The sequence below is a fragment of the Siphateles boraxobius genome, unplaced genomic scaffold (assembly GCF_051911475.1).
Source record: "Siphateles boraxobius isolate OS27281-9 unplaced genomic scaffold, OSU_SipBor_1 86, whole genome shotgun sequence".
In the NCBI taxonomy this organism is placed as follows: Eukaryota; Metazoa; Chordata; class Actinopteri; order Cypriniformes; family Leuciscidae; genus Siphateles; species Siphateles boraxobius.
This window is the reverse complement of record NW_027509215.1, coordinates 2,387,899-2,409,503: the sequence shown is the minus strand read 5'-3', so window position 1 is coordinate 2,409,503 and position 21,605 is coordinate 2,387,899. Positions and strand designations below refer to the sequence as shown.

The 21,605-nt window shown below is 38.2% G+C and overlaps 2 protein-coding genes across 10 annotated transcripts in view; one reads left to right on the top strand and one right to left on the bottom strand.

Annotated features, from left to right (window-relative positions):
• arhgap12a (Rho GTPase activating protein 12a) overlaps positions 1-10,068 on the bottom strand; it is a 28,695-nt gene extending 18,627 nt beyond the window's left edge. For 3 of the 9 annotated variants that reach the window (XM_077222369.1, XM_077222371.1, XM_077222373.1), the window contains exons 1-2: positions 9,862-10,000; positions 5,553-6,231 (exon numbers count right to left, since the gene is read on the bottom strand). In XM_077222369.1, coding sequence (XP_077078484.1) covers positions 5,553-6,167 — 615 coding nt within the window. In that variant the 5' untranslated portion in view covers positions 6,168-6,231; positions 9,862-10,000. Of the gene's footprint in view, positions 1-5,552; positions 6,232-9,861 lie in introns of all 9 variants that reach the window. The other 6 variants (XM_077222376.1, XM_077222377.1, XM_077222378.1 and 3 more) reach the window with 5 other exon arrangements.
• Positions 10,069-11,480: 1,412 nt separating this feature from the next.
• Positions 11,481-15,584, top strand: ftr16 (finTRIM family, member 16). Its single transcript, XM_077222385.1, has 6 exons — positions 11,481-12,195; positions 12,536-12,631; positions 13,632-13,865; positions 13,980-14,139; positions 14,295-14,354; positions 14,831-15,584. The coding sequence occupies exons 1-6, from the start codon at positions 11,608-11,610 to the stop codon at positions 15,355-15,357; spliced, it is 1,665 nt and encodes a 554-aa protein (XP_077078500.1). The 5' UTR covers positions 11,481-11,607; the 3' UTR covers positions 15,358-15,584.
• Positions 15,585-21,605: the final 6,021 nt, after the last annotated feature.

The window sequence follows — 21,605 nt, the reverse complement described above, 5'->3', positions numbered from 1 at the left end:
TTGCCATTTTTGTCTGCAATCTGCATAAGCTGAGAGTCTGTGGCTGAGACTACAAAAGTCCGACGTTAAACATAATACAACACCAGTTATTAGAGACACTCTCAAACTCAGCATTCACATCAAGAACTGACTCCACTCATCTGAACCACACAGAGATTTCAGTACAAACCTGTGCAGGGATACAGAAGGTAAAAACATGAGCTCACAGCCGCTTTAAAAGGAGAATAGGAATTAGCATCAGAATGCCATTTATTTGTATGCTTATGCCAGGGAACAATTACATTCAAATAAATCTTCACAAATAACACAGCAAGGTTAAATAAAGCTGTTGCAGTGATAAGTGATCAATGTTTACAGTGAAGTGTATTAACAGTAGCTATCCTGCAGTATTAGCATTATAGTATTATGTAAGCTACAGAGCAATAGGCCCATGGAGCAGTTGAACACTGAGATTCAGTCGACAGAGAAAAAAGATTAAAACAGCTTAAAACAGCATTTCATCTGCATCAGGGCAGAGGAATCAGGAATCAGACTGTTTTTTACAATCACATTATTACAGTTGTGTAAAATGCAAGACAAATTAAAAACACACACAAGTGTCCAAGCCTGGTAATGTGTGTGTTAGCCTGCTTGTGCAGAGATGTGCTGAGTGTGTGTGTTCTTCTCAGGCCAGCTGTCCACTGAACTGTTATGTATCAGAGCTTATGTAATACAGCAATTCACATCACACACATGCACATACTAGCATGTCACAGTAACTTAAGACAATAGCACATCATGTTCCAGCTCCAATTTTTTCTCTGACAACAACTGCAGTTTGTGTGTATAGAACAACCTGTGTGAACGTCTGTGCTGCACACGCAAGCTCAACTGCATTTGCATGGCTAGAGAGTATCATAAGCATAAGTTGCTTAACACTGGACCCCACTGGCTTTCAGAGTATGGACAAAAACAGACCAAGACATTTTTCAAAATATCTTCCATAGAAGAAATAAATACAGGTTTAAAACACACAAGAGTGAGTAAACAATGACAGAATGGTCATTTTTGGATGAATTATTCCTTTATGTATATGTGATTCAGCAAAAAAAGAAACGAGAAAACAGAAAAAAAGAGAAAATGCACTTCCTATGTTTAGTGTAGTTGAGGTAAATTTAGCAATTGTGCATGAGTGAGTGTATGTGCATTCATGCATAGTGCAGATGGAGGTGTGCGAGTGTGCGCCTGCGTGTAAGCCTTACCGGTTCCTCTGGGTACATGATGTCTCTGCAGTGCTGCTCAGTGCAGAATATCCTATAACGGGAGACGCAACAGCAAGCAACTCTTAACTGGGCTGGATGCAGGATGCTAGAGCCAGGGCAGAGCGCTAATACACAAAGGCACTCAAACAAACCCTCACCCCCTCCCATTCAACACCATCACGTCATGCTGAACATCCCGACCCAAACTCTCTCTTACTCTGCCTCTGTTCTCAGAGAGATTAAGCAAATCTTCATATGAACATAATAAAGACAACCCTTCTGTTCACACGCACAGATGATGGAAGGAACTACAGACTGAGTGTTTTCATCTCTTTCCTCCATCAAACTGTCTCTTTGATGTAGTACTGTATGTAAGTTTACAAAATCCTCCACATCCCTGCAGTTTTAGAGTCTTTACCTATGACATATTGTAGACCAGGGGTTTTCCATCTTTTAGATGCCACAGACCCCCGAATATGATAACCCTCATGTGAGGACCCCCATTTTAAAATATAAAGGGCATCTATCTTTATAAAAACCCAATGTATACTGAAATTGATGTTATAAATCTACAATGAGTTACTATTAAAGGGGTGGTTGATTATGATTTCATTTTTCTAACTTTATTAAGTGTGTAATGTTGCTCTTTGAGCATAAACAACATCTGCAAAGTTACAATGCTCAAAGTTCAGAGCAAAGGGAGATATTTGTTTTTAAAGAAATGCCTTTTTAATGACTACAACAAACGGCTGGTAGGGACTACACAATATTCCTCCCGGGTTAGTGATATCACCAACCCTAAAATTTACATAAACCCTGCCCCCGGGACATGATTTATAGATTATCCATACAGAATATGCTAATCAGTGACTAGACATTGACATAACTACACATAAGTGACATAAATTCATTAACTAACCATTCAGAAATGTCCTGTTGCTTCTACATGTTGTCACTTCTTCTTGAGTCTCTCCATCATTGTCTGACTCTGGTTTCAACATAAAAGGCTAAACGGTTTTGAAATATTCAGTGCATGTCTGTGTGAGGTAAAAGGACACAAGCTCTTGAAGCTCCGCCCTCTGTGCCGGGAGCAGCAGCTCATTTGCATTTAAAAGAAAAGACACAAAACGGTGCGATTTTGCTCAACCTCAAAAAGTGAAAATTTTAACATGCTACATAAAAATATCTGTGGTGAATTTTGAGCTAAAACTTCAGATACACACTCTGGGGACATCTAAGACTTATCTTACATCTTGTGAAAAGGGCATTATACCACCCCTTTAAGTTACATATACATACACGCATTCTACCTACTTCATTTATTGTAATCTAATTTTTATTTACTTTATTTACTTAAATTATATTAATGTATTTTGAACTAATTTAATCTATTTAGAAGATTAATAACTAATAAATTAGTATTATTATTATTATATAGAATTTTATTTATTCTAATCTAATTTCATTATTTTCTTCTTATTTATAGTTTTTCTCTTACAGGTCTCGTCACTCCCTTTTGGCCCCCTTTTGACTACTGAAATGATGATGCCAAGACCATTATTTTGGTTTGAGGACTTCTGATGTTTACAGAAAGTAGTTTATGAAGAGATGGAAACAAGGTTGGCAAAAATGCAGAGCGGGACATATCCCAAACAATCCCTCCAGGATTTTGCGATCGCAGAATTGAATGCAAAATCAAGTAAACTCCGCAGCACCGGGACATCCATTTATATACAAATGTTATAAAATGAAATCATTCATTCACAACCTACACTTGTCTATTATCTTTTCAACCTGTTCGCTTCCAAAATGCGTGAGATAGAAGTGACTGTGCAAGTGATCCAATGCCTTGTTTATATTTACGTGTTAAGCATGTGGGACGAATAGAAAGTTTGTAGATATTGATAGGCTACAATTAAACTATTTAATACTGAAAATAAAGTATATTGGGGTTGAGGAGTGCAATATCATGATTTTAGATTGTGAACGATTAAAATGTGTCCACGATCTGCACCCGCATCCCAACATACTTTACAACGCGAAGTACATTCACATCACGTTTAGCAACGCAGAGGACGCTCATGTGCCACTGCCGTTCTGCTCCATCACGAAAGTTTATTTGCATTAAAGCCTTGCCAGTTAAACTTTTTACTCACATGGTGTTCTGACATAAGCTTTTCTGAGCACATACACCCGAAGCATACGCACACTAAAAGGCTGTCACACAGAGTATGAGTACTGAATTAAGTTCTCCTCACATCTTAACCTGACAAATACACACAAGCTTTACACATAAACACAGTTGTTTATATCTTAAGTGAATGTAAACAGTTTAGATGCGTCAGTGTATTAGATTTGTGCATTAGTTAAGTTTTCATTAATGTTAAACAAACAACAAAATACAAAGAGAAAATCACTCACTGCTCTTGACTGAATACTTTTAGTACCTTTAATAACACAACCAGTGTAAATTGAATTTTACAGTGACAATACAGTCTATATTGTGTTTATTTTACATTTATTCAATTTCTTACTTGAATGCTACTCTTAAATACACCTACTGTAGCTGACAATATTAATGCATTGTTTTTTTCTTTAATATCTTATATAGGGCTGTCACTAATGATTATTTTAGCAAACAAGTAATCTGTTGATTATTTTGACGATTAATCAAAGCAAGATTTTCGGCGGTAAACCACTTTAAATACAACCCAAATTGAATTGTGAATATCACCTGAAAATCAGAGCCGTTAAATATGAAATACGATAACATCAGCAATTTTTATTCAAGCAGCTGATTTCTGTAAATGAATGTAAAACTAAATGTATATTGCAGCACAGGGTGAAGTCAGTATATACATTAATGACGATTTGAGACAAATAAATGTAAATTTAATATAAAACTATGTAAATGGGGCTCTGTGGCACGGCAGGGTTTTGAACAAGGTCCTGAGCCGTAGCTGGGCGCCGTGGACAGACACAATATCATTAGACATAATCCATGTCATTAGACACAACGTGCACATGTGCAGGCCAATGTTTTTTTGCGGTGATGACGGTGACGAGCTTGCGGTAGGAGTCACGTGACCGCGGTATTGCGGTAATGCGGTAACCGTCCCAGCCCTAACCAACACGCATGTAAAAAATTCAATAAAAACCCGCAGGGCATATATTTATTGAATTAAATCACAACCTTTTGAATTCTCAATAGCACTATGCTATAGTTTTTGGTTTTTAAGTGGTTTTAATACATCATGCAGACTTAGAAAATGGTCTAATTATGCAGTTATTGGATTCTCGTCCTTGTATTGTGCCACTTCCGGTATTTTGCCGGTTACGTGATGAGGGCAAATTCCAATAATTTTTTTTTAAATCGAGTACTCGAATCGTGACAGCCCTAGTCTTTACTTTAACTTTTGATCAATTTAATGCATACTTGCTGAATAAAAGTACTAGATAAAAAAAAACTTGAACCCGAAACCTTTAAACGGTAGTGTAAGTGTGCGAGTAAGAGAAAGCATTCGCACCATCCTACACATGCCATGATGACACAACAGCAAACATTTGCTGTTTAGCAGAAATGCTTTGATGACACAGCAGGAGGAAAAGACAGAAAAACAGTGGGAGGAGATGATAAAAAAAGCTTCAGAGAAAAGAAGGAGTGTGATTGTGAGAGAGAGAGATTGAGTAAGAGAGAGATGACTTCACAGTAGGGCTTCACAGTATTGAAGAGAAATGCGATATGTGATAACTCATTAAATAATGCGATATTCGATATGCGATACGATAATGCTTAAATTGTGTAAAATAAACTTAAATTATCTAGGCCTATGAAATATATTTAAAAAACCAAAAACGTACATACGCGTTTTACATTCTTTTTGTGACTAGAAAACATCCCTACAACTTCTGAAAGTGAACAGCAGTGTTTTTCTGTAGCATAGAAGTGTTATTTTAACATCAGTGCAAACCACAGGGTTTAGGGTTTCAGGTAGGCCTACATTAGATTTATTTAACAATAGAAACTGAATAATCAAATGTAAAAATAAAACACTGCTTAGTTTTACTGTATGAATTAAATATACTGATTCTTATTAAAGTCCAACACCGTGGCATACAGGAATGCGTTCAGGAATGAAAACATTTAGGTGTTTGTGTGCTTGTGTGTGCAAAATTTGACAAATTGTGTTAAATCGATGTTCAAAAACAGAAAATTAAATTGTTTAAAGGATAGGAATGTTCAAATGGACTTTTGGAAAGAGGAAAGCTTCAAGGTATTCGCTTATAGGTTGGTATACAAGTGACTCTCACCTGTAGGTTATCAGTGGAACCGCTGCTGAGATCATCCCCGGATTCTGAATAATTACGAATCTTATCCGAGCTGCCTCCCTCTCCCGTGAATACTTCTTGAATTGCACCTTTTTCTGGTCCTCGACCACTCTTCTCCAACTCTTTGTCTTTATTCCTCTCTCCATCCACTTTGCGACTCGGGGACTCTGCTCTGGAAAGAGGAAGCGAGTCAGGTAAAGTGTTTGTTAGTGCTTGTCCCGTCGGGCTGCCCGGGCTGCCTCTGTCATCCCTGGGAGGCAGTAAAGCACCGCTGGAGGGAGAGGGAGAAGGGCTCTTTTTGTTCTCATCTGGCCGCTGGATTTCCAGACCAGATGGTCGATTGGGTCGGCACGCTGCATTCAGGGGTTTAGGAGGGGGCATGAGAGCCCGTCGCACCTCTCGCACATACTGTGCTGGGACATAGAATGGCTTATTGGCCTCGTCCTTGCGTACCTGCCACCAGTCATCATTAGTCTTCTTAACAAGAAGGTAACTTTCCCCCTGTTTAATGGTGATCAGACGTTCCTTGGATTTGTACTCATAGTCATACTCCACCTCTATGTACATCTGACCTGGAGCCACTGAGCGTTCTGCCATTGCTGCCAGAGATCAAAAGTCAATCGCAGGAGGAGTGGAGCATGGTGGGTTGATATGGAATCAGCTGAAGGAGAAAGGGAGAGAGATGGAAAACATTTTATTATAAATATCAGTGACTGATGTCTGTTTAAGTATGTGAAATGTTTTGGAATTGCAAAGTCATGTCATTGTTATAGTAAATTACATGACTTTAAATAGAAATTAATTAAAATAAAGTTGGCGGACTGTGCTGTTGGTTTTCCCATCATTAAAGAACTGGCTTTTGTTCATTCAATTGATATTACAAAAGACTAACAGGATGGAAAACAAAATGAAGGAGAAAATTTAAAATATAATATAATATATATTATATATATATATATATATATATATTTCCAGTTAAAACAGCATTACTAGGAAATAGTTTGAAACATTTGGATTGAAGAAAGGAAAAGCAAAACATTTATAGGATGCATAATATTAAAATTATGTAAAATAATAGTTAAGCTGATAACTAAATGATGTAAACGAACAAACAATAATTAAAAACCATTTAAAAAATGTGTGAGTTCAATATTTTGGCCAATATATTTATGTATTCAATAAGTCCCCCTGTAGTCAATTGTATCCCTTAAAACTCATCTTTGATCACCAAAATTACATATTTAAAAGTTTTTTAATGTGAAAATTTATTCATCCCTTAAAACAGCTTGAATGCAACTCTACACCCTTGCTTCATTTACTATACGCGGATCTATGAATATGCTAATTAGCCCCGCCTCCACTCAATCACGCCAGTTCTACCTGATTTTTCATATCAACAGAAAAATACACCGGGATAACCTGGCTTCTCTTGAGACTCCACTGCTTCAGAGCGCTCATAGTTAATGATATGCTAAAACCAGTCGGCATGTTGACCTGATTGGTTACAAGGTAGTTTGTGATGTCAGTAACAGCGGCGATTTCAAACTGCGTTTTGAAATCTGTTTTAAACTGTCTTTGGTTCACAGCAGTTTTAAAGAGAAAATACTCAGCAATGGTGTTGACTAATGAATTTCCACATGGTTTGTCTTAAAGCATAATAAAAAACACCACATAAGACATATAAACAACATTAAAAACTTGATTTTCACCACAGGGGGACTTTAAGACCCCTCTCTCACTTCAACAGCCACGCACATGACTGTCTCCATTACCACCTTTCTATATATATAGTCCAGCAAATTTAACCAATAATTTCTCATCCGGTAACATTTTAACACACAGTATAATGTTCATATCTTATTTGTGCACTTTACACTGTAAAGTGCACAAATAAAGACATGAATCAAATAAACTCCTAAGAGTTCACAGCAATGCAACAGTAAAAACTACCATCATGGAGAAACCAGGATTTTGAAACAAAGAGGAATTTGCTTCAGGGTATATGAACTTCAGCACATCAAACATCCAACCTCAGGTGACTTTGACTTGAGCACCTCATCCTGACTGAGACACGAATGTGAGGTCAAATATAAATTGTACTTTTTCAGTGATTTTCTACAGGTGATACCAAACGCACACCACATACATTCACCTATGCTAAACATGACAATATTACACAAAACTAAACATATTTGTCAAAAGTACTATTCATGTCTTCTGGGCTAAAAGCGACTCCTAAATGTGACATGACAGATCGCTGTAGCTCCTCAGTTCAAGCAGCAGCGTGGAGCTTGAGACTTGTCTTACAATTTAATACAAGTTACAGCACAAAAAACATGCATGAACATCAGAGGGTATATTGAAAGATATAGTTATGTCTGATGTAATTGCTCAGTGTTTCAACCGCAACAAGGCGTAGATAAAGCAGCTTGTGAACAACAATTTCACTTAACCTTGCATTTAGCTCATGAAAAGTATTCAATGTTCAGTTTGTTAGTTATCAATAAAAAAAACACTTGGAGAGAAGCTTATTGTACTGTTAATTATATTTGTACGTTTGAATAAATTTATCATGAAGAAAGACACTTGTTTATGAAAACTACCTTATGTGCAACAGTTATATACCCACATTTAAGTTTTTATACAGTTTTTAACATTTGAATATAACAGTTTGGGCTCTTGAATGCGCGTTAGAGATTAATATTTTCTAAATAAAGTGGTAAATTACGTTTTTATTTGCGCAAAAAGCACTTTTGTTGCTTCATAAAGTTGAAGTTAAACCACTGGAGTCACGTGGATTACTTTAATGATGTCTTTACTGGAGCTTGAAAGTGGTAGTTACGTAGACTGTCAATGGAGGTACAAAAAGCTCTCAGATTTAATTTAAAAAATCTTCATTTGTGAACGAAAGTCTTACCGGTTTGGAACGACATAAGGGTGAGTTTTCAAAATCAGAATTTTCATTTTTGGGTGAACTAACCCTTTAACCAAAGACCTCTGAACATAGCAGCTAAACACTGGCTTACTGAACACAAGCCTGATCCAATGAGTGATGATGGCATCAGGAAGAGTAAATCTTGGTCAAGTGACGGAGGGTGGGATTTTGTTGAGATACACAGAGATAAAGAAAGGAGAGATAAAAAAAATAAAAGTCCCTACATCTTATACTAATGAATGCTTTTTTCCATAACTTTTTTCATGAATTCATGAATATTGGATAAAGATTTAAGAAAACAATAATAATAATAATAATAGTGCTCAAACAAAGCATTTCTAGCTAGAACATATTTTTGAGACAAGCTTAACTAATTGCCACATGAACTGAACCCTAGAGAAAGATCAAAGCTTTCTTTCATGTTTTTGGACTAGAAGACTGGCTAAGTTTAATTCACAATGCCTTTAGCATTAAACACAGAGACATCTGTCATGGGAAACTGTAGTGAACGAACGAACGAAAGAAAGGTATGCCAGCGAAAAGCACAAAGCAAATGTTACAGTTAATTGAATAAATAATGCACAAAATGTTTAACAAGACAATGTACGAGCAAAGCATATGACAGAAGCTCCGCCCACACAGAAACCTCATATCTCAAACACAATCTCTCACATACATACTCCCCTGCTGTCAACATGACAACAATTTAAAGTGCTGTCATATTGATTTTAATCCGGGATTTATGGGAAAGGCCATTTAAACTAAGTGTTAAAAATACATGGTAGCGGTTTGCCATTGCCAATTAGGCTATCATTTCGCCCAATATAAGACATAGGCTACAATTAGCAATTTCCTTGTCACTTTCCTCCGTGTATAACATAAATGTAACTATGTGATGTAACTACACACTTCAAACAATAACGTTACACGACATAAATGTCACATCTCACGCAATCAACTTTCCCAGTAAAATATAACACAAATGACAAAACAATCTCAATAGAAGTGAAAGTTATATTTATAAATGTTTATGAAAAACCGAATGACGCTAAATCTTAAATAATCTGAGGTCAGGTGAAATTCCCAACCTCAGGTGAGGGACACACTTTAAAACTCACCTGTGTGACAGATTAACCTCTCAAATTAAACTGTCAAGTTTAATTTTCTCATTTAATTCAGTGTTAATTTCTGTATACATGCTGTTTACTCAGCAGAGAAGAGTTAAGCACACCTGAGGAAACAGGTTCGCTCTCATTCCTACCTGCTAACCTGCTAACGCGTTTTAAAAATCCGTAAAACAAGATGAAACGCCCATCATTGTACCTATTTTCACAGTTTAGCGACTGATGAACGTACCTGACGAGATATTCCAGGTGTTTCGTGGGTTATAGCCAAAGAAACAGACTGAATTGGAGGCTCATTGGTCTTGTTGGGAAGTTGAGCGTCGAAGTTCCTTGTTCCTGAGCCGCGGCGCGAGCGAACTCCTCCGGCACGCTCGCGCCCACTTTCCCCACAAGCGGTCCCGCCTCACCGCTCCCACGCGCTCCTGACAGGCCGGTGCTTGTGAACTTCACTTGGACTCTAGAGGGACCTTTGACGGGACACTGACGCCACCGTGCGTCAATATATAGAAAACTCCAAAAAATAAAACTGAAAAAGCAGTGCCTGTTCCCTCTATGGTTATATTGCGTTACAATCAAAATCGTATCAAGTGTCATCTATTTTAGAGAAAAACAGCATATCAAAATTTTCAGGGAAAACATGTTAATGTAATGAACGATAGGCTACCTGTTGTTATTATGCTAGGAGGAGACCTGTGTGATCTTGAGGGGAAATTACTCAATACAACCACTAAAAAAAAATCACAGAAAAACCTGGGCCCAGTTGTTCAAAAAGATTCAAATGGATCAGAATGATTTCGATTTTGGAACTCTGGATTGGATCACTGATCCAGATACAAACTTTTCCAAATTGCCAAATCCAGATTATCAGTTCTCTAAATGGAACAGATCACAATGTAGGCAAACATCTCTTCCATTGGATTTCTTCCATTTTCAAATCCCAATCCTTCTAAAGTTTGAACAACATAGCCTACTGAAGGTGGGTTTGATCCAGGTTACAGATCCTTTTATTTAAGTTTGTCACTGCTGTTCCATTCTTCCACAACTCTTACCATTCACACTTACAAATAGCCTATCCTAAATGTTTTTAAACTTTTTTAAATAGACTTTGACAAGAATGTAAAATGAAAAGACAAGAATTTAAAAATTAGACATAGACATGATTTTGCAAAGTAATCACATAGAAATCATGCAGCAGTTATGAAAGGAACAAACTATTTTACAATTATTTATGTTTAATCTAAGTTATTTAATTATTTATTATTTAATCTTAATTTAAGTTTTATCAATTGTCATCTGATTGATGTGATAATCCTCTTTGCTACTGTAGATTAATTGTAGGGACAGTTGTGAACAGTCAAGTCAAGTCACCTTTATTTTTACAGAGCTTTATACAATACAGATTATTTTAAAGCAGCTTCACGGTGATAAACAGGGAAATAATGTTCAATGATCCAAACTTCAAATATAGAACAAATTCAAATTCTTCTGTAAAGCAGCTCTAAAATAGAGAATAGATAGTGTTCGCTTCAGTGTTGATTCTGTTCCCTTCAATAACTGTGTAAACTTCAATTCTAAAATGAGTTCAGTTCAGCTATAAGCAGCTTTCACTATGAGTCAGTTCAAATTTAATTAAGTTCAGTTCATTAACAGAGTCTATGTTGCAACATTTGCTATATCATCTCTGACTGCAGGCAACAGTGATGTCACATTCAGTTCACATTGAGAGGAATACTTTTATGGTCTACATTATTATTTGTGTCCAATAGAGAGCAGCAGAGCATTAACAGTTTAGACATCTTACCAGTTCTCTCCTTTCCCTCTCTTTTCCCCTGTTAGCCAGTAGCCACTCCTACCTTCAGTTCAGTAAAAATGAAACTCATCACTTCCTGCCCAGTCTGGGTGTGGGATTCAACAGTTTTGTGGGGGTTTTCTGTTTCTGAGGGCTAAACTGTCTGTGAGTTACTGTTTGTGCGGGAAAATGGCAGAATCCAGTGTTTCTTTGGCTCAGGATCAGTTCAGTTGTTCAATCTGTCTGGATCTACTGAAGAATCCAGTGACCATTCCCTGTGGACACAGTTACTGTATGAACTGTATCACAGGCTGCTGGGATCAGGACGATCAGAAGGGAGTCTACAGCTGCCCTCAGTGCAGACAGACCTTCACTACAAGACCTGTTTTAGGTAAAAACACCATGCTGGCTGAAGTGGTGGAGAAACTCCAGGAGACAAAACTACAAGCTCGTCCTGCTCAGTGTTACACTGAATCTGGAGATGTTGGGTGTGACGTCTGTACTGGAGACAAAAACAAAGCCATCAAGTCCTGTCTGGTGTGTCTGAACTCTTACTGTCAAAATCATCTGGAACAACATGAAATTTTCTTCAAAAGTAAAAAACACAATCTAATGGATGCCACTGGACGACTTCAGGAGATGATCTGCCTTCAACATGAGAAACTACTGGAGATTTACTGTCGTACTGATCAGACCTGTATATGTTATCTGTGTACAATGGATGTGCACAAAAATCATGTGACTGTATCAGCTGCAGAAGAGAGGACTAGGAAACAGGTCTTAACTGATATTGAGACTATAATACAATTATTAATATTAATATCAATTTCAATATGATAAATTTTAACATATTATAAAGGGTTTTGTTTATCATGATGTGTCATGTGTTTTACAAAAATCTTCTGGAAAATCTGGAAGTTGCTATATGATTTAATTAACATCTAAATAGTAGCGGGTGATATCAGAAATGAAATCTGATACTAAGTTTTTAACAATTTGATTTGTAAGGTTAACACAAAAGTAGTATGTCCAAACATTGATATATTTGAATGTTAACATGTTTTTATTATCAAACACATATACACACTGTATATTGAACAATACACTTTCCCAACAGAGACAGTTAGAAGAGACACAGAGAACAAACCAGCAGAGAATCGAGGAGAAACTAAAGGAGCTTGAGGAGCTGAGAGAGGCTGTAGAGTCTCACAAGGTGAGTTAAAGGGATAGTTCCCCCAAAAATGCAAATTCTGTCAGTAATTACTCACCCTCATGTTGTTCCAACCCCGTAAGACTTTCGTTCTTCTTCGGAACACAAATTAAGATATTTTTGATTAAATCTGAGAGCTGGATCACTCCTCCATAGGCTTCTAAGGGATTGAAACTTGCCAGCCCTGAAAAGTTATTAAAGACATCGTTAAAATAGTCCAAGTTACTACAGTGACTACAGTGGCTCAATCTTAAGTTTATCATGCGACGAGAATACTTTTTGTGTGCAAAACCCCCCCAAAATAACGACTTATTTCAACTATTCATTTCCTTCTCTGTGTGCCTCGAGTGAGTTCACGTAGTGTAATAGCGTAAGATTCTGTTGTACGTCACACGCATCACACACATGACCAGCGTCGGCCAATGGTGAGCCTACGTGTGACGTACAACACAGAAGCTTACGCTATTACACTACACAAACTCACTCGAGGCACACAGAGAAGGAAATTAATAGTTGAAATAAAGTCATTATTTTTGTTTTGTTTTTGCGCACAAAAAGTATTCTCGTCGCTTGATAAACTTAAGATTGAGTCACTGTAGTCACTTCGACTATTTTAACGATGTTTTTAATAACTTTTCGGGGCTGGCAAGTTTCAATCCCTTAGAAGCCTATGGAGGAGTGATCCAGCTCTCAGATTTAATCAAAAATATCTTAATTTGTGTTCCGAAGATGAACAAAAGTCTTACGGGGTTGGAACAACATGAGGGTGAGTAATTACTCACAGAATTTGCATTTTTGGGTGAACTGTCCCTTTAAGAACAAAACTGCTGGAAGAACTGTTTCAGACTCAGTTAGGACTCTCCTTCAGGCAGTCCGTGAGGAGCCAGTGCTGGAGCTCTTTCAGTCCCACTGAAGCCCACTGTGGGGAACAGGCTGTGTGGGGGACCAGTAAGAGCTGAGTGAATGGACTGGTTGTAATGCGTCTCTGTGTGTGTCCTAACAGCGCTCTGCACAGGCAGCAGTGGAGGACAGTGAGAGGATCTTTACTAAGCTGATCCGCTCCATTGAGAGAAGCCGCTCTGAGGTGACACAGCTGATCAGAGACCAGGAAAAGACTGCAGTGAGTCGAGCTGAAGAACGACTGGAGAGACTGGAGCAGGAGATTGAGGATCTGAGGAGGAGAGACACTGAGCTGGAGCAGCTTTCACACACAGACGATCACATTCAATTCCTCCAGGTAACAGAGATCTGACAAACAGAACAGTGTCTTTAGGAAGGGAAGAGATTGGGTTTTCTATCAAATGTTTCTGTCTTTAGCTAATGTTTCTTTTGTCTCTTTGTGTCTGTGTAGAGTTTCCAGTCTCTCTCTGTCCCTCCTGGATCTACAGACTCACTCAGCATCACTGTCAGTTCTTCTCTCTCTTTTGATGATATCAGTAAATCTGTGTCTCATCTGAGAGAGAAACTTGAGCTTTTCTGCAGAGAGGAAATAGAAAAGATGTCTGGTAAAGGTAAGTACTGGATCATTTATGTAATCCCAGAATTAAGTGGTTCATCATGGAATATAATCTGGAATGAAAAGTACACATTCAGCTCAGAATTAGTAAAAATGTATATGAAATTATGTACATTTAATGTTCTCTGTACTTTTTTTCATATTCCACAGTAACATACATTGAGATCATTCCCACACCCGAATTCAAGACCAGGGGGAAATTTTTACAATGTAAGTCTCTACACACACACAGACATATGTTGGGTTTTCATATTTTATGTGGACTTTCCATATAACGATTTTTTATTCTGTACAAACTGTATATTTTGTCTCCAAACCCTTAACCATGACATACAACTTTCTGCATTTTAAATTTTCAAAAAATATCACAATATGATTTATAAGCTGTTTTCTTCATAGGGAACAAAAATGTCCCCACGAGGACAAGGATTTTGGATATTGCTTTTTTGTGGGGACAATTTGTCAGGGTTTACCTGAACCACACACACACACACACACACACACACTAGTACGTCTACTACATTGATTTACCCCCTTATAATCTGATTGACACCAACATATAGTCATACATTTATTCTCTGTTAATCTTTGTTGAATAAAATAAGATGTAAAAATGAAACTCTTGCAACTGATAACATTTCAAATAATTATTTCCTGATGTAGATTATTTGTTTTGTTTCCATCAGATTTCCGTAAGTTCACTGTGGATATAAATACAGTGCATACAAGAATTTGTCTATCTGAAGGGAACCGAGTGATTAAATACACTGACACTGTCCAGTCGTATCCTGATCATCCAGACAGATTTGATTATTGGGAGCAGGTGTTGTGTCGAGAGAGTGTGTGTGGACGCTGTTACTGGGAGGTTGAGTGGAGTGGTGAGGTGGGTATATCAGTGTCATATAAGAGCATCAGCAGGAAGGGACAGGGAAATGAATGTATTTTTGGACGCAACATTCATTCTTGGAGATTATTTTGCTCTTCCTTCAAATGTTTATTCTGGTACGATAAAAAAAAGACTAAACTCCCTGTAGTCTCCAGCTCTTGTAGAATAGGAGTGTATGTGGATCACAGTGCAGGAACTCTGTCCTTCTACAGCGTCTCTGACACAATGACCCTCATTCACAGAGTCCACACCACATTCACTCAGCCACTCTATCCTGGCTTTAGAGTTTACTTTTTGGGATCACATATTTCAAAAGTAAAACTGTGAGAATTGAACTGTATTAATGGTACAGAGATTCATGTTTGAGGTCAATGGTAAATCTGCATCATTGAAATGCTGAGTGGAGCCTTTTCTTAGATTTATCGGATGAATAAATGTTCATAAACAGAGTATAAAAAAGATGAATGTAGAAACATCATCATTGACACCAACAGTAGAAATAATACTTGTAACTTAATTTACTTGCTTAATGCAAATAAAATAAGTAAGAAGCATGAGAGGCATTTTGTTGTGTTTTCTTCGATCATACATTAATACGTATATATTCATGGAGTGAATTTAGAGGATCCTCTTTGTCTTAAAATATTAAATGTTTATTAAACAACGGTGGATTCAATAGTGACACTTTAGAGAGACTTTTACTTTAATGAAGATACAAATATGTATCATGTTTTCCAGAAATAATGGTTACAGTTGAGTCTCATATTGTTGCTGTCACTTCTACTCTGGATCTGGATTTGGATTTTGCCTCAACATGTTTACAGTAAGTCATGAAGCAGTCATTTATTTTAACCTCAGTGAAATGAATTTCAAACTCTGGCGGTAGCTAGCCTTGTAAACGGAAGAGTGCTTTCTCTGAATCTGATAGGCGGATACCTCATAGGAGTTGTTCTGGATTAGGGGGAGTGGCTTGCGGAGCTGTGCAATGTCGTGCATTGTGGGAGTTGTGGTTTTCAATACAAATGCGCCCTAAAGTTACTTTCTGTCTTTACTCGGTCAAGAAGATACCAAATTTGAAATTTTTGTTACATTTTCACTACATATATGACCCACTTTCAATAAAGATGAATGTTACCAAGGGTGAAAAGCTGCTTTAAGAGCACAATGGTCACACACTTTCTGTTCCATGTATTACATGAGAACGCTTTACCCTAAACCTGCTGAATGTTGATGCATACCTGGACATGTTACAGTTATTTTACTATTTACTATTTAATGTAAGTTTGTCTTCTTCCATAACTATCACTAGTTCACTCTACCAAATATCCTATGTTTTTTTAAACACTTTCTAATTGACAAGTCAGTAAATCCTTTGTGATGAGCCGTACATTTTAAGTGTATCATGGTCATTATTTAACAAACTAATAACATGACAATCTTTTAGCAGTTATAAAGGCAAAAAACTATTCTGCAATTATTTATGATTATGATTTACAGAAGATTCATTGTAGGGACAGTGAGAGGACATTTGTATTAACATTAGCATTAACATCAACATTAGTATTAGTGGTCAGTAGAGGGCAGTGAGTGAACCTTACCATCTCTCTCTCTCTCTCTCTCTATCTATCTCTCCTGCTTTCCCTCTCTTTCTCCCTCTTTTAGCCACTCCTACCTTCAGTGAAAGTGAAAGTGAAACTGATCACTACTTCCTGCTCAGTCTGGTTGTGGGATCTGTTTCTAAGGGCTAGACTGTCTGTGAGTTAGGCTATACTGTTTGTAATTCACAGATAGTAGAGTAAAAAGGCAGAATCCAGTGTTTCTTTGGCTCAGAATCAGATAAATTCAGTCTGAATCTACTGAAGCATCCAGTGGCCATTCCCTGTTACTGTATGCGCTGTATCACAGGCTCCTAGGATCAGGATGATCAGAAGGGAGTCTACAGCTGCCCTCAGTGCAGACAGAACAAGACCTGTTTTAGGTAAAAACACCATGCTGGCTGAAGTGGTGGAGAAACTCCAGAAGACAAAACTACAAGCTCATCCTGCTCAGTGTTACACTGAATCTGGAGATGTGGAGTGTGACGTCTGTACTGGGGACAAAAACAAAGCCATCAAGTCCTGTCTGGTGTGTCTGAACTCTTACTGTCAAAATCATCTATAAGTTGCAGCAGAAAGAACCGAGAAACTGGTATGAACTAAAGAAAGTGCTTAAATGTCAAATGCATGTGAAATATGTCCCCACACAGCAAATTTCAGGAGTTGAAAAATCACGAGTTAGGCAAAAAAGTGTGAAAGAGTTAATTTTTTGGGGTTAATTTGTTCACTCTGACTACAGTATGTGTTATTGGATACTCCCCGGCTGTGTTGTATTTTGGAGTTCATTCATTGGTGTTCAGGAGCGTGTTTAAACACTACACCTGGAGTTATTTTTGAGAAGTGCGCCACGACACGAGCCTGGTTCTGCTGCACAAAGGAATAATGGACTTATGTGCTTCGTCGTGAGGTAGGTAAAAGTGTAAATAAAACTATTTAAAAATGTTCTATATTTTCTGACAAACACGTTTGGTCATCGCGTAGCTGTTAAGTTATAGGCTAGTTATACTGTTTAACGTAAACGACCATGACAAACTAATTGCTGTTGAACGTATAGGCCCTATACTTGTTTCAAAATTTGAAATGGCTATTTGCGCGGGATTTTTGTCGATGTAAACGAGTTAACATTAGCTAACCGTCTTTCCATTCACCGTGTTTCTGAAAATGAGTGTTTTGCCGTGAAATTGATGCATCAATGTATTACAGGCGTACGTGGTTACAAAATTGCAGTGTCTAACGTTACCCTGGATAATAAGATATAGTTGAGCTTTCCTGTGTAACGTTAAGTTAGGCCTGCAATGATTTGAATTGTAACAGCTATGTAACGTTAGGCTACGTATTAGTGGTGATCCACGATGTGCGTGATTTTCAGCTTATATATTTTTGCATTCTCAATCATTAGCTGTTATCTTAAATGACATGTTTTCTCTTTAATGTCAGGTCACGATGTTAATAAAAGTGCAATTTGGAGGGAAGAAGAAGTATGTAAAACTGGAAGAAGTTTGTTTCACAGATTTTCTCAGTGCAGGTGAGTTGTATGTTTAGTATTCAGTTAATAAAGAGTAAATAACAGTAATTTTGTCATTTCTTTTAATAACGTTGTTGATATTATGGTGTAGTCCAGCAGAAGTTTCTGATACCTGAGAATACAGAATTGAAAGTCACAGATGACCAGGGCATAGAGGTGGATGAGGATGTCTTTCCAGAACTTGCAACAACCAAAGAAATGTGTTTTTTCATCCACACTGATGATGGTAGGACATTTTAGTACTTTTGTTTTATAGATATTTTGAGAGTTTGTATCTTGACTCAGAAACAAAATATGTGCATTTCAGAACTTCCATTTCCTGAAACATCCAAGAACTCTACTGACTTTTCAGACCTGACAGAGTTTGGTGCCACCTCAAATCTGACAGAATATGTTACTCTCACTACTTGTGGTAAGCAGAGTTATATGAAATTTGATTGTTTTGTCTGACCCTGGGCATATCCACCCTGGTGCTAGATTATATATGCCTCATACTGTTGTTTTTGTGATCTTCAGATATGACTGTCCTGCAGCAAGCGGTTGAAGGTTACTCCTCCCCAAGTCTGACAGATACATTGTCTGTCTCAAGCAGTAGTGATTCTGCATCTCAAATGATTCCACCTTTAATGGACAGTGTCAATGCAAGAAATGTATATATATATAATTTTTTTTTTACTTGCACACAAATATATATTTTTTATTAGATTAAGATTAAATGTCTTTGTTTAGAAAAACAGGTCTAAGTTTCGTTGTAATTTTTCTAAATAATGTTTTCATTGTTTTAGAATGTCGAGCAGGCTTGATTTTATATAATGCAGTGATGTGTTGTTGACAATGTTTTATACAATTTTACTAATTCACTTTGTTAGCTGCCTACATGTATTAAATGTTAATGTTTTGCTGTTAGGTTTTACAGTATTTTATAACAGCAATTGTTTTCAAAGTCTGTCCATGCATTGAATTTCTGAACCATATGGATTTGCTCAAATAAAGGCAGTAAATCAAGAGTATGGTGTTCAGTGTAGTAATTTCCACATAAAACATTATATTGTGTTAAATAAATGTTAACTCTAAGAAGTGTTAAACTAAATATTTTTTAAGTGTTACTTTTTAACACTGGTAAGGAGTTCATATAATTAATTTTAGAGTTACAGTTACTCTCCGTAGGATTAGTATTTTAACTCCATAAAGAGTTACATTTTAACTCTGAAAAAGTGTTAAAAATTCAACTCCAAGAGCAGAGTTATTTTAACCCTGCGCTGGAGTCTATTTGATGGTCACGCATGTACACTCAGATTGAGTTGATTTTAACTAACAGGGAGTTTATTCCAAAAACCAGAATTTGCTGTGCACCAAATTATATTGTGTATCAGCATTGTTGAAAGAGTTCAAACAACAACAAAATAATTCATAATTCGTTAGTGTTGGATTATGGCAGTGCCATTACTCAACCATCTTAAAATATACTACGAAGATAGCGATTGTTTGCATGAGATAAAAGCTTTAAAATACATATGAAAGGAACCCAATACAGTAGGCTACACATTTATATCAATAAACTTTCTCAACAGAGACAGTTAGAGGAAATGCAGAGAAAAAAACCAGCAGAGAATTGTGAGAAAAAGAGAAAGAGAAAATCACTTAGCTTTAACAAAAATAAAGATTTTGAAAATACACAACTCAAATGGTCCTACCTTCTTTCCTCCAAGGCTGGCTTTGACTCCACCCATTCAAAGAACATGGACGTGCAATCATGCACGAGCGAAAACTCAGATGCGCGAGAGATTGTAATGACGATTTACTACTAATCATGGAACCCATAGACATCATCATATGCTATCTATGATGGAACCGGGCCGGCTTTACTGACGAGATGCGCATGCGTCACGAGCTTTGAGTATGCGCACGGAGGGGGTCACGCGCGCTGGAGAGAGGGGGCTCTGGTACGACCGTTTGATTGACGAACTTACAATGATTCTAGGTGGTCTTGGAAATGATTGACTGGAGTTTTTTGAGTCCTGCCCGTTCCACAGATGATTAAATTGCTTAATTTTCAATTCAGTGCTTCTAAAGGCTGATTTATAGGCTACTTCTGCGTCGGACCTACGCCGGAGCACTACGCTATAGACTACGCGTTGGTTTTCATTTATACTTCTGCGTCGTTGTCCGCGTTGACGCGCAATTACACATGCAGAGGGAGCATGTGAAACGCGAGGGAGGGGTTCTAGCAGACCAATCACAGCGCTTGCGTCCGTGTAGAATTGACGCGTTGTTACATTTTTGGAGAGGTGCAGGTCAGGGTACGCCGAAGGGTACGCGCTCTACGCACAGCCTACGGCGAGGCTCCGGCGTAAAGCCCAATTTATACTTCTGCTTCGAACTTACCCCGTAGCTACGCCGTAGGCTGTGCGTAACGCGCATACCCTTCGGCGTACCCTGACGTGCACCTCTCCAAAAATGTAACAACGCGTCAATTCTACGCGGACGCAAGCGCTGTGATTGGTCTGCTCAAACCGCTTCCTCGGGATCACATGCTCCCTCTGCGTGCGTCAACGCGGACAACGACGCAGAAGTATAAAGGCTTGTTCGACTTGAACCAGCGTTGCACAGACCGATCGGTTGATGACATCAAAGTACCGCGAGAGCGATTAGAGAGCAGACGGCTCCTTATGCTTTTGAATCGCTCTCGCGGTACTTTGATGTCATCAACCGATCGGTCTGTGCAGCGCCAGTTCAAGTCGAACAAGCCTTAAATTAAAACCAAAGCGTAGGCTACGGCGTAGAGGCTCCGGCGTAGGTCCGACGCAGAAGTATAAATCAGCCTTAAGTTCGACGCAGAAGTATAAATTGGGCTTAAAGGCTGATTTATACTTCTGCGTCGGACCTACGCCGGAGCCTCTGCGCCGTAGCCTACGCTTTGGTTTTTAAGCCCAATTTATACTTCTGCGTCGAATTTACGCCGTAGCTACGCCGTAGGCTGTGCGTAGCGCGCGTACCCTTCGGCGTACCCTGACGTGCACCTCTCCAAAAATGTAACAACGCGTCAATTCTACGTGGACGCAAGCGCTGTGATTGGTCTGCTCAAACCGCTCCCTCGGGTTTCACATGCTCCCTCTGCGTGCGTCAACGCTGACAACGACGCAGAAGTATAAATTAAAACCAAAGCGTAGGCTACGGCGTAGAGGCTCCGGCGTAGGTCCGACGCAGAAGTATAAATCAGCCTTAATTTATACTTCTGCGACGTTGTCCGCGTTGACGCACGCAGAGGGAGCATGTGAAACCCGAGGAAGCGGTTGGAGCAGACCAATCACAGCGCTTGCGTCCGCGTAGAATAGACGCGTTGTTACATTTTTGGAGAGGTGCACGTCAGGGTACGCCAGAGGGTACGCGCGCTACGCACAGACTACGGCGTAGCTACGGCGTAAGTTCGACGCAGAAGTATAAATTGGGCTTTA